Source organism: Vigna radiata, chromosome 9 (assembly GCF_000741045.1).
Source record: "Vigna radiata var. radiata cultivar VC1973A chromosome 9, Vradiata_ver6, whole genome shotgun sequence".
Classification (NCBI taxonomy): Eukaryota; Viridiplantae; Streptophyta; class Magnoliopsida; order Fabales; family Fabaceae; genus Vigna; species Vigna radiata.
In genome coordinates, this window is record NC_028359.1 from 10,332,785 (window position 1) to 10,345,789 (window position 13,005).

General features: G+C 36.4%; 1 protein-coding gene across 2 annotated transcripts; it reads left to right on the forward strand.

The window, feature by feature from the left end:
* Positions 1 to 9,268: 9,268 nt before the first annotated feature.
* On the forward strand, positions 9,269 to 12,090 carry LOC106773615 (TMV resistance protein N-like). Of its 2 annotated transcripts, XM_014660336.2 has the most exons (5): positions 9,332 to 9,440; positions 9,709 to 9,848; positions 9,948 to 11,028; positions 11,189 to 11,458; positions 11,588 to 12,089. In XM_014660336.2, the coding sequence occupies exons 2-5, from the start codon at positions 9,709 to 9,711 to the stop codon at positions 11,870 to 11,872; spliced, it is 1,776 nt and encodes a 591-aa protein (XP_014515822.1). In that variant the 5' UTR covers positions 9,332 to 9,440; the 3' UTR covers positions 11,873 to 12,089. The 2 variants fall into 2 exon arrangements, with proteins under 2 accessions (XP_014515821.1, XP_014515822.1); XM_014660335.2 differs by having other exon boundaries at positions 9,269 to 9,848; positions 11,588 to 12,090.
* The last annotated feature ends 915 nt before the right edge of the window (positions 12,091 to 13,005 follow it).

A 13,005-nucleotide genomic window follows, 5' to 3' on the forward strand; every position in this document is an offset into this window, starting at 1 on the left:
ATTTCCAAAGGTAAAATCTGTCCATAACCTTAAACCTTAAAATTCGTCAATAATTTAAAATTCCTATTATCGATGAACTTTTTCATCGATAAATTTGTTGATAAAAAGAGTGACAAATTTTTTACCCAAATATGAAACGAGTATGAAAAGTTGAACCTGAAACGTTCACCAGTTTTCTTCAAGATATCACATGTGGAGGTGCAAAGATTAATTTCAGAGAAGTGCACGAAGTAAAATCCATAAGAAACCCATCTTCAACTTTTTCAATTTAGAAACCACCAAGGGTTTCTTCTCCAATAACTCCACATATAAACCTTAGCCAACACTAAGTCAACCATCATGTGTCCTTATTTGGATAGAGCCTCTGTTGGCGAGCATGGTGTTCTATGTCGTTATCAGTGACAGAGAAGAAGGAAGGTCGAGATAACTATGACAATTATATGATGGACTTGCGCGTTGTTTCATTATTGTCAAGGACTGAAATTGATTCGGCTTAGCAATGACGTAATCCATACATGAAACCATGAGAGAACCATCGCAATGCAGCCACCGTTCAACATCAAATCTTTGCGAGCCACCTAACCACCATTTGCAGCAAGCACCTGAATATGAACCTAACAAATGCGAAAGCAGATTCAAGCTTTACCATGACACCAGTTCACACATAATAGAATGTCGTTGAAGCAATGTCAATGTTCACCATCAAACTTCCTTTACAACAGCTTGAAGATGCAAATCTTGAGCCACGTATAATCACCGTAGATCGGATGAACTTGATCTTCCCTTTACTTTGATACCTTCTTATTTTTCATTTTTGATTAATTTATATTTGAGGTTTTATTGTTTTAGTTTTGGAATGAAGATGGACTCTCTCCTTTGAGGTGTGGTGCCTGTGTGGAAGAGGTTAAGAAAGATACAAGAAAAAAAATTGAAAGCTAAAAGAACGAAGAAGAAGGAGAGAGGAGGAAGAAGGTGAATCAGTTTGCAACATTTATGGACGAATTTTTCCTTTGGTAATTACCGAGTGGATATAAATTTCTGTTGGTAAATATTACCGACTGCATATTTACCGAGAGAGGAGGAAGAAGGTGAATCATTTCGCAACATTTATTAATGAATTTTTCCTTTCGTAATAACCGAATGGATATAAATTTTCGTTGGTAAATATTACCAACTACATATTTACTGATGAATTTCGGCTTGTCGAAAAATCTATTAGAAAAATAGCCTGACCGACATATTTTTAACATTTTCAATGTTATAGAGATTATCCTAGGTTGTAAAGAGGTAAGCAAAAGAATGTAAAAGGCGATCAAGAAATTGAATAACTTGTTGCATATACATTATGTGATATCCTTTCTTTTTAGTGAGTCTTGCTTGTCTTAAAAAACCAAACTCACTTGACAACCTAACTACTTTACAAGCCATAAAAACTCCTTAATGATCCTTGCTTCTTTTGAAGACATAATGTTTTCTATCTTCTCCTAGTCAAACTCTTCCACAACTCGATACAACACGTACAAAGTTGTTTTTCCCTTTACTCGTGTTTTTCTCAACACACTAGTGCAGGTAAGGGCTTCGACACTGATTATTTTGGAGATTATACTTTGGTTCTTTAACCGAAGCATTCTCAGACAAGGTAAAAAATGTAAAATTTTAGGCTTCAGGTCATAACCGAAGCATATTCTTTACTTTATGCTTTAGTTCTTTCTTGAACCAAAGCCTATTCCTTATATATATATATTTTTTTAAAAAAAAATTATTGTTTCATTTTCTTCTATCCTTACATTCTCAGTATTTTTCATCCAAAACCACCGTAGAGCAACTATGCTCCCCACCAACAAATAAAGTCCCCACCACCTTTCTCACCCCTCACATTACCTACATTAGGAAGAAAGAATTATGAAACAAAAAAAAAAAAAAAAACAAGACGAGAGAACGAATCTTTAGTTTCTTTCGAAATGGGAAAGAGAGTAGCAGCGAAAGTGGCGACATGGAGGAATGATGCAACATGAAGGAAAAGGGCAGTGACATAAATGCAAAAGCTATGATGGGAATGTAAGACGAATAGGTTTCAATTATTTAAAGAACTAAAACTTATAATTAAGCAAATACTTTCAAAAATGTCACTAGTGGAATTTTTTAAAATATTTGCGAAATTATAGCCTTTAGCTTTTTAAGTAATTGAGGCCTAGAGATTTGGAAGTATTTTCAAAAATGCTGCAGGTAGCATTTTTGAAAATATTTACATAACTATTTTAGAACTGAAGTCTATAATTGTGCAAAAATTTTCTAAAAAAAACATTGCATTTTGAAAGGCATCATTTTTCTTGAAATCAAAACATATTAGGCGATTTCGAAAGTGTTTTTTGTATTAGTGACTCAACAACCTGGGAACCGTTTGTTCTTTAATATCTGCTAGCTTTCAACTACATCGCACAGTTCAAGAAGAGCCTTCATCCACATATTCGAATTATTATAGTTGACTTTCTTTGTCAATTGAGACAAGAACACACTATTTGCAAGGATGGCTATCTCACTCTTTCTTCCTCAAACAGTCAAGCTTTCTTTAGCTCTTTTTCAACTCAAACACTAAGGCTTGCTAGCTTTAAGGCCAATTTGTTGGCAAAACTAAACTAGTATGTGAAAAACTTGTTCACTTCTTTGTATTGCTTTTATTTTTGCTATATTATGTGTAAACTAGACACTTATAATATTAAAACCCAAGGGTAAAAACGGTAAAGCAGCGAAATGAAGTAATAAAGTCTGATAAAACACAGACCACCCACGTGCTTGAGAGAGAAAGTAAGTTTGAGATGTGTCTAGAGAGAAGGAAGAGCGTGAGACGCTCTACAGAGATTATCTCTTACGAGAGAACGCCACCGCACACCCACCGCTTCACCGGTGAAGGACACGCACACACGAGATATCAGAGAAAGACAGAGACGCACACAGTGAGAGCACAAGTATACTGAGTAACCTCTTAGACTTTTTTATTACTTTCAAATGAAGTATACAGAAGCTTATATACTACTGTCTGAACTGAAAAACTAAAAACAAGTTCTGTTTTGTTTTAATTTCTAACACTCCTCCTAAAACAAAACACTGAAATCAAACGAAAAAACCAAAGAAAAACCACTTTTTCACCAACTCCGGCGTACTTCCGCCATTTCTACCGGTTAAAAAAACCGGTAAAGGTTCTTCCTTTGAGCCGATCTACCTACCAAGATGAAATCCCTAGGTTTTCGTTACCTCCTTTGCATGATCTGCGTTGATCTCAACATATTTCACTCCGATCTGGTTTCTAAGTACTAGAAATCGTGTTCCTTTCAGTGCTTTGGTGAGTATATCTGCAATCTGGTCTTCGGACTTGCAGTATACCACCTCAATCACCCCTTTTCTGACTTGCTCTCTTATAAAATGAAACCGAGTTTCAATGTGTTTGCTCTTACCATGTGAGGTAGGATGCTTGGTCAAATCAATGGCTGACTTGTTATCAACAGGCAGTCTGATCTTTTCTCCTCCATCAATCTTCAATTCCTTTATCAATGTACTAATCCAGGCTGCCTGACACGTAGCCTCACAAGCTGCTATATACTCTGCTTCGCATGAAGACAAAGCTACCACTGGCTCCTTTGTAGAACTCCAGGAAATTGGTGCCCCATTTAGGAAAAACACGTACCCTGCTGTACTCCTCCTATCACTCTTGTCCCCACACCAATCAGAGTCAGAGTAAGCAGTGACTCTTACCTCTTCACCTGATCCACACTTAGGCAACAATATTCCATAACTAGTTGTACCTTTTAGATACCTTAGAATCCTTTTAATAGCATTCAAATGAGACAACCTAGGATTCTGCATGTACCTGCTGACCAAACCCACACTAAAACTGATATCAGGTCTTGTATTGCACAAGTACCTTAAGCTTCCAACCATTCTCCTATACTCAGTAGGATCTACAGCCTTCTCCTTAGGATCTTTTTCCAACCTTATACCAACCTCTGCTGGGGTAATGGTAGAATTGCATTGAGACATATTAAACCTGTTTAACATGTCCAGAACATATCTGGACTGATGCATCAACATTCCCACATCAGTCTTAGTGAATTCAACTCCCAAAAAATAACTCAGCTGACCAAGATCACTCATCTCAAACTCATGCAACATCTTAGCTTTGAATTGAACAATCCTCTCGCTACAGTTCCCTGTAACCAGCATATCATCAACATACAAGCACACAATCACCCTGTCTTCTCTCCCATTCTCCTCATAATACTGAACATATACCCCATGTTCCGATACACACTTCTCAAATCCAATACTACTCATAAATCCGTCTATCCTCTGATTCCAAGCTTTTGGAGCTTGCTTGAGCCCATACAGGGCCTTCCTCAATCTGTATACTTTGTCAAGCTGTCCCTTGACTTCAAAACCTTGAGGCTGGTCCACATACACCTCTTCCTCCAAATCTCCATTTAGGAATGCAGACTTTACATCTAACTGATGTAAGTTCCAGTTGTTCAGTACAACAACTGAAGTTACCAGTCTCACAGTCTCCATCCTTGCCACAGGTGCAAACACCTCCCCATGGTCAATCCCAGCTTGCTGTAAGTAACCTTTGGCCACCAATCTGGCCTTGTACCGAGTCACCACACCTTGTGGATTTACTTTAGTCTTATAAATCCATTTTAGTGCAATGGGTCTCTTGTTAAGAGGCAATTCTGTCAACTCCCAGGTCTGGTTCTTCTCAATTGAACCAATTTCTTCCTCCATAGCCATGCACCACCTTTTATCCTTCACAGCCTCCTCAAATTCCATTGGTTCTGCTTCTGTTGTCAAAGCAAAATGCGTGAAATTCCCTTCTGCTGAGATCATAGCTTCATAAGCTAGGTCATAATCCCTCAAGTGTGTTGGCACTTGAGTAACCCGAGAGGACCTCCTAACACTCTCCTCCTTCCTACAGTCTTCAGAGTCTTCTGCAGGTTCTCTTACCAACTCAATAGTTGGTACTTCAGCTCTTTTATCATCCCACTGCCACTGTCCAGCCTCGTCTATTTTTACATCTCTGCTGATTATAGCAGCCCCTGTTTTAGGATCGAACAGTTTGTATCCACCTGTGGCATGGTATCCTATTAGGATCAGTGGTATTCCTCTATCATCTAACTTCTTCCTCAACTGATCTGGAACATGCTTATAGCATAAGGAGCCAAAAATCTTCAGATGTTTGACATCTGGTTTCGTTCCAGTCCAAACCTCCTCTGGTGTCACCCTATTTAGTCTCTTTGTTGGAGACAAATTTAACACATACACTGCTGTCATCACAGCCTCACCCCATAGAAATTTTGGCAGCCCTTTGCTCTTCAGCATACACCTGACCATATTTAGGATAATTCTATTCCTCCTCTCTGCTGTCCCATTATGTTGAGGCGTGTAAGGTGGGGTTACTTCATGAACTATCCCCTCCTTCTCACAACAGTCTTTGAAACCTGTGGAGATATACTCCCCTCCTCCATCAGTTCTCAACACCCTCAGTTTCTGTCCACTTTGCCTCTCAACCATATTTTTGAATTTCTGGATCTGCTTAAACACCTCTCCTTTCCTTCTTAGTAGATAAACCCAACATTTCCTGGTCCAATCATCTACAAACAATACAAAATACCTGCTGCCACCAGATGTTTCTATTGGCATGGGACCACACACATCCGAATACACCAGTCCCAGTTTTTCTTCAGATTTCTTAGGCAAAAATCTCTGAAAACTGCCACGGGTCTGCTTGCATTGAATACATTCTTTGCAAACAGTCCCTGGAACATCTATCTTTGGTAAACCAGCCACCATTTTCTTCTGACTCATCATTGACAAATCTTGAAAATTAAGATGTCCAAACCTCAAATGCCATAACCACTCATCCCTTTCTTATGCTGTAGTAAAACAGTGGTGATTTACTGCCTCCATTGGCAGCTTGAATGTTCTGTTTTCCGACACTTCAACTTGTATCAGCTTTTTCCCTTCTTTATTCAAGATGCTAAGGAAATTGTTCTTCATATTTATCTCATAACCTTTCTGTAATAACTGCCCAAGACTAAGTAAATTAGTCTCCAATCCAGGTACATACAATACCTCTTCAATGATTACCTCTCTGCCTCCTTCATCTCTCAACACCACTCTACCAGAACATTTTGCCTCTAACCCCCTGTTATCTGCAAGTCTGATTTTTCTATGCTTCACTTCATGAGTTCTTACAAACCAATCCTTTCTCCCTGTCATGTGATTGGAACAGCCAGAGTCAAGGTACCAAACATTGCTATATGGTTTTATCTCATCATCATAGGCCATCAAAATTACTGCCTCGGAATCTGATTCTTCTTCTTGGGCCAGATTGGCCTTCTTCTGCCATTTGTTTTTAGCCCCTTCACCACTCCAGCAGTCCTTGGCAAAATGACCAAGTTTTTGACAATTGTAACATTTTACTTTCTTTTTGTCAAATTTCCAGTCCCCTTTGTTCTGATTTTTTGTTTTACGTAATTCACTGGACTCTTCCCCTTGCTGGTCCTTGGAATCTTTCCCTTTCTTACCTCCTTTTCCTCCTTTCTTGAAGTCCTTTTTCCCTTTCCATTGAGATCTGGCCTGCAGGGTCTGTTCATGGCACTGTCTGCGCTCATTGAGGCGTAGCTCATGAGCCTTTAGTGAATGCAGCAACTCCTCCGAACCAATGTCTTCTCTTCTTCTGGTTTCCTCAATGGCAGTTGCTACATAATCGAATCTGGGAGTTAAAGACCTCAAGATTTTGTCAACCATGTATTCATCTGTCATTTTATCACCACAAACTCTCATTTTGTTCACTAGCTGTTGCACTTTGTCAAAATACATTGCCATAGTTTCATTTTCTTCCATCACCAGATTCTCAAATTGCCTCCTAAGTGCCTCCAACTTTACCTTCGCATTCCTATCCCCATCACCGTAGGTTTTCACAAGTATTCCCCAAATCTCCTTTGCCGTGGCTGCACTGGAAATCTTGTTAATGATTTTTTGACTTATGCATTGGTATATTAGAAATCTAGCTCTACTGTCTGACTTTTCGAGCATCTTGTGTTCCTTCTTTTGTTCTTGGGTTGCCTTCTCACTCAACTCAGGCACGCCATCTTCAATGACTTCCAACACGTCCTGGAACCCAAACACAGCCCACATCTTGATCCTCCAATCCGCAAACTGCTCCCCATCAAATATAGGTAGCGGTCCCTGAATCCCTCCGAATCCAGCCATCTCAATCTTGCAACTTTCTTTCAGGTTCTTTGATAATCTTTAGCCAAAGTCACCCTCCTTTCTTCTCTGGATACACACAATCACCAGATAAAGAACTCAACACCTACTTCACGTTCACCCCAGTATTCAGAACTTCGCTCTTGATACCATATTAAAACCCAAGGGTAAAAACGGTAAAGCAGCGAAATGAAGTAATAAAGTCTGATAAAACACAGACCACCCACGTGCTTGAGAGAGTAAGTAAGTTTGAGATGTGTCTAGAGAGAAGGAAGAGCGTGAGACGCTCTATAGAGATTGTCTCTTACGAGAGAACGCCACCGCACACCCACCGCTTCACCGGTGAAGGACACACACACACGAGATATCAGAGAAAGACAGAGACGCACATAGTGAGAGCACAGGTATACTGAGTAACCTCTTAGACTTTTTTATTACTTTCAAATGAAGTATACAAAAGCTTATATACTACTGTTTGAACTGAAAAACTAAAAACAAGTTCTGTTTTGATGTTCTGTTTTGTTTTAATTTCTAACATATAATTTATAGACTTACATCATGACTTTTCATCTCCAAGACATAATCTCTACCATTAAAATACAATTATTACATATTATTATCTAATAAACACTACATTTAAATGCCCATCTTTGCACTTTAAAATAGACAAAACTCCTCAGCAAATAAATAACCCATTTAATTATATTACATATAAGTTTACCCTAAGAATCTTCAATTTTTGTATATCAAAATATTTCTAACTAGTGTTTGCCAAAACAAATTAACACCCTCACAAGCCTTCAAGAATTGATTGTTCATGGGCTACTATGTCTGAAATCATTTGCGGAAGAGGGTTAGCCTTTCAATTTACGAAAATTTGAGATCTTTAACTGTTGGGCACTCACACTACCATCCATCACTCAGTGGGGTACTCAGTTTCTTAAGTTTCTTTCAGAAGTAAAAATTGGAGAAGACATCTCGCATATGCCTAGGTGGAAAAGCAATTGCTTCCAACTTCTCTTGCGTCATTGTGGCACTGTGCATGAGAGACATTTCTTGCTTGAATGGTGTAGAACTTAAATATCTCATCTCTCTTTAAAATCTACAGTTTGCAAACTTTTTGAAGCATAAGTTGTTGCCACAAAAGGAATTGATCCCTCTTTCTCTTTCAGTAAATAGCATAAGTGAATATCTCTGTTACAAGAGAGCTATGAAAGGAATGGAGGGATGAACCTGGCCTAGGATTTCCCATATTCTTTGTTTACAGATCAACAAAGAAGAGATAATGTGAACAACTACAAAGAGTTTATCAGAATTTATAACTTTTCTTACTCATGATAAATCATGTTCCATTTATTTTAATTAAATTTTGTTGTAGAAACTAGTGTAATTTAATGTTCAGACTGCTTCTCTGTTTCTCAATAATGTGTTGTATTTACATTCATTATTTAACAATAGATTTCAGTTTATTTTGTATCGTGTTTTTAAATAGTCATTTTTTACCAATGCTTAAAAATGGAGAATTCGTTTATTTAAATGGCTTTTAGGGAAGCAGTTTGGTGTCTAACAAAGATAGTTTCTTCACGTAATTAAAAAAATTATAAACTCCTTGACACAGCTTCATAAGAAACGTAAAAAAAATTATATGAAGTACCTAAATCTTTCATTAAAATTTTTGTGTTAGAATGAAAGAATAAAGAAAGCGAAAAACTATGAATTCTACACAACATCTATTGTTTTCCTTTAAAATCTTAATTAAATATTATTTAAGTGTTTCCTTTTCTAAATCTTTTTAATAGTTTTGATAGAATATCGTAATTTCTTTAAAAGTCTTACTTAAACAACATAAATATTTTAATATTTAAAGTTTTTCTTTGAAATCGAAAGTCAACAATTGCAACTCCTAAATGTCTTTCTAAAAATTTAACGCATGCATACCAAGACGTGTTCAGGAGGAAAAATATAAAACATATGGAATTTAGTAAAGTGATATTGGATGAGTCATAAGGCACTTAGAGATTACATATAACACATATTAATCTTTTACATTATTGCTTTATCTTTGAAGAATTGACTTCAATTCCTTGGATGGAGTCTACATCTTCATCCTTCCTAACATCAGATCCCAATTTCATATACGATGTGTTCATCAACTTTGGTGGAGAAGACGTCGGTAGAAGGTTTGTTTCTCATCTCCACTCTGTCCTTTTACAAAATCAAGTCAAAACTTTGATTAGCCAGGAGAATTTGCATGAGGGAATGGAGCTGGAAGAGCAGATGCGAGGCATAGGAGGCACTAAGATTACAATAATTGTTTTCTCCAAATCATACGCTGAATCTGCTTGCTGTCTTCTCGAGCTTGAAAAAATCATTGAATGCCACGAAACATTTGGCCAAATAGTTCTGCCCGTATTTTACGAGATTGACCTATTTGATATACTTCATCAGATGTTTGATTTTGGACAAGCGTTGGAAGAAGCTGCACACAAAAGCTATTCAGGAGAACAAGTGGAACATGCGTTGTGCAAGTGGAGCCGTGCACTCACCACAGCTGCGGGTATGACTGGTTGGGATGTCAGAAAATTCAGGTAAAAAAATGAATCCTTCATACTTTCTTTGGTTTGAGAGTGAATGAAGCACATGTTAAGGTTGTGTTTTAATTTTGGTAACACATTATGATCTTGAAGGCATGATGCTGAACTTGTAGACGTAATTGTTAACCGCATTAAGACATTACTGGACTACAAAGACTTGTTTATTACCAAATATCCAGTTGGATTAGAGTCCCGCGTGGAAGAAGTGATTAAATGTATTGAAAATGAATCCAGCAAAGTGTGTATGATAGGAATATGGGGAATGGGAGGATCAGGTAAAACGACCATAGCCAAAGCCATCTACAATCGAATTTATCGTCAATTCATTGGTAAGAGTTTTATTGAGAATATTCGTTATGAAAGGTATGTTACTTTGCAAGAAAATCTTCTTTCTGATGTCCTAAAATCCAAGTTGGAGGTGAATAGCGTTGGGATGGGAAGAACTATGATCCAGAATGGATTTTCTCGAAAAAAGTTGCTCATTGTGCTTGATGACGTGAGTGGCTTTGACCAATTGGAAAACCTATATGGGAGTCGTGAATGGTTCGGTCAAGGAACTGTGATAATCATTACAACTAGAAATGTTAGCCTGTGGAACCGACTCGAAGTTAATTATGTTTATCAAACGCATCTTTTGAACGAAAATGAGTCACTTGAGCTTTTTAGTTGGCATACCTTTAGAGTAGCAAAACCAAAAAAGGAATGGAGTTTACTCGCAAGGAACGTCGTTGTTTATTGTAGAGGACTACCGCTAGCTCTTCAGTGCCTTAGTTCTTGTTTATGTGATAGGACAATAGAAGTGTGGGAAAGTGTATTATTGAAACTACAAAGAATTCCCCCGAATGAACTTCTGAGTGTATTAAAAATAAGTTTTGAAGATTTACGTGATACGGAAAAGGATATATTTCTGGATGTATGTTGTTTCTTTATTGGCAAAGACAGAGATTATGTGACAGAGATATTAAATGGGTGTGGACTACATGCTGATATTGGAATAACACTTCTCATAGAGCGTGGCCTCATAAAAGTTGAAAAGAACAACAAACTTCAAATGTATTCTTTGTTACAAGATATGGGAAGAGAAATTATTCGTCAGGAATGCCCAGAGAAACCAGGGAAAAGAAGTCGATTGTGGTTTCAGAATGACGTAGAAGATGTACTGAAAGAGAATACTGTAAGAACATTATTTATATGATTATGAAACTTCTTTTGAAAGTGTTTTCTTTTTAAGTGTAATCCATGTTTGTTAACTTGTTAAACTCAACATTAATTTTCAATAATCAATAATTACTCAGGGATTTCTTAATGTTTTTTCTTCGCTATACTCATAACAGGGGACAGAAGCTATCAAGGGATTGTCCCTGAAACATTCCAGGATTAGAGGTTGCTTTGAAGCTCATGCTTTCAAGGAAATGAAGAGACTAAGACTGCTACAACTTGATAATGTACAACTTAGGGGAGATTGTGGGCACATTTCTAAACAACTGAGATGGATTTGTTGGCGAGGCTTTCCTTATAGATACATTCCAAAGGACTTTCATTTGGAAAATTTAATTGCAATTGATTTTAAGCATAGTCTTCTCTATCTCTGGGAACAACGCGTGGTATTCATTACATGCCTTTTCTTTTAAAACTATTTGTTTAATTACAATAAAAATAGTATAATTGGTTCTGTTTATAACTAACGCATATTTTATCTTTCTTAATCTTTTGTCGAAAAACTATGGTTGCAGGTTTTAGAGCGGTTAAAATTTCTTAATCTTAGTCACTCCAAATACTTGAAAGAAACACCTGACTTTTCCAGACTACCAAGTCTTGAACAGCTCATTCTTAAAGATTGTCCAAGATTGCTCAAGGTACACTCATCCATTGGTGATCTCTCCAATATAGTATTAATAAATTTGAAGGATTGCAGAAGTCTAAGCTATCTCCCAAGAGAGATGCATAAGTTGAGATCTTTAAAAACTCTCATCGTATCTGGTTGTTGTTCGAAGCTTAGGCCATTGGAAAAGATATAATGCAGGTAAATTGCTTTTTAACTATAATTGCTGAGAATAGAACAAGCGTCCTTTTAAATTGTAAGCTCAAAAATTATCAGATATAAATCCCTACGTTGAATTTGAAGGATTGTTGGTAAATATTTGCTCTTTCTTATACTCCACTTGTCATCTTTATTTACTTTATTTTTTTTGTTTTAGTTGTTGAATAAAGTTTTTTTAGTCAAAATAAATGTTCCTAAGCTTCGGGAGAATAATAACNGTAAATTAGTTTGCGAGAATCTCAATTAGCTTTTTTTGTTACTGTAAGTATTATAAGTAATTGGCCCTGCATATTGAGGATAATAACGTTTACTTTTATTNCAACTCGTATATTCTATCTCTTTCAGAATTTTATTTCCTCTGTTTTGTTTTGCTACCTAATATTATTCTGTAAAACAGCAATTGGTATCATAAGAACTCAACGTTATTCAGAATGAGATGAACCAATATAATTACTATTGAATGATTCAACTTTTTTGCTACTCGTACATTACTTTTAATTATGTTTTTTTAACAATGAAAAATTATGTTTACTTTCTTAACTAAATTATAAAATATTCAGTTCATGTATCATAAAACATTAATGGAGTTTTTTTTTTTAGTCACCTCTGAACTTCCTTTGTCATGTGTGAAACCCTCCAAGTATAATTTAGTTTATTGAAAATAACTTTCTTAAAAAATAGGACTAAAATTTTATAATTTAATTTAAAATCAAACACAATTTTTCAATATTACTAGTTTTAAATTCATGTCTGCATACAATGTTGATAGCTAAAAATCAAACATATTCATATATACGTGAAATGAGCCTTACTGATTAGCCTTTATCCATTTGAATAAATTTTGAGTGATGAATAATTTATTGTCCTTGGTTATCGTGACATTGCACGAGGAATGTTTAAAGGATAGGTTCAATATTTTGCCAAGACACATTAAAAAAAGTAGTCTCAGCAAACATTGATATGTTAAAAAATAGAACGCCATGAAACAACAAAACAAAGTAACATCCAAAATCCTTGATATAGAACGGATTTTGAACTTAGGAGTGTAAGGAAGGAAGGATGAGTAGTCCTGAATGATTAAGAGCATATTATGTGTCAAATGTTCATCTT

Coding starts and splice junctions, on each gene's coding strand:
- LOC106773615 (XM_014660335.2), top strand. CDS start 9,349: ATGGAGTCTACATCTTCATCCTTCCTAACATCAGATCCCAATTTCATA. Junction 9,849..9,947: donor TGGGATGTCAGAAAATTCAG/GTAAAAAAATGA, acceptor ATGATCTTGAAG/GCATGATGCTGAACTTGTAG. Junction 11,029..11,188: donor ATGTACTGAAAGAGAATACT/GTAAGAACATTA, acceptor TACTCATAACAG/GGGACAGAAGCTATCAAGGG.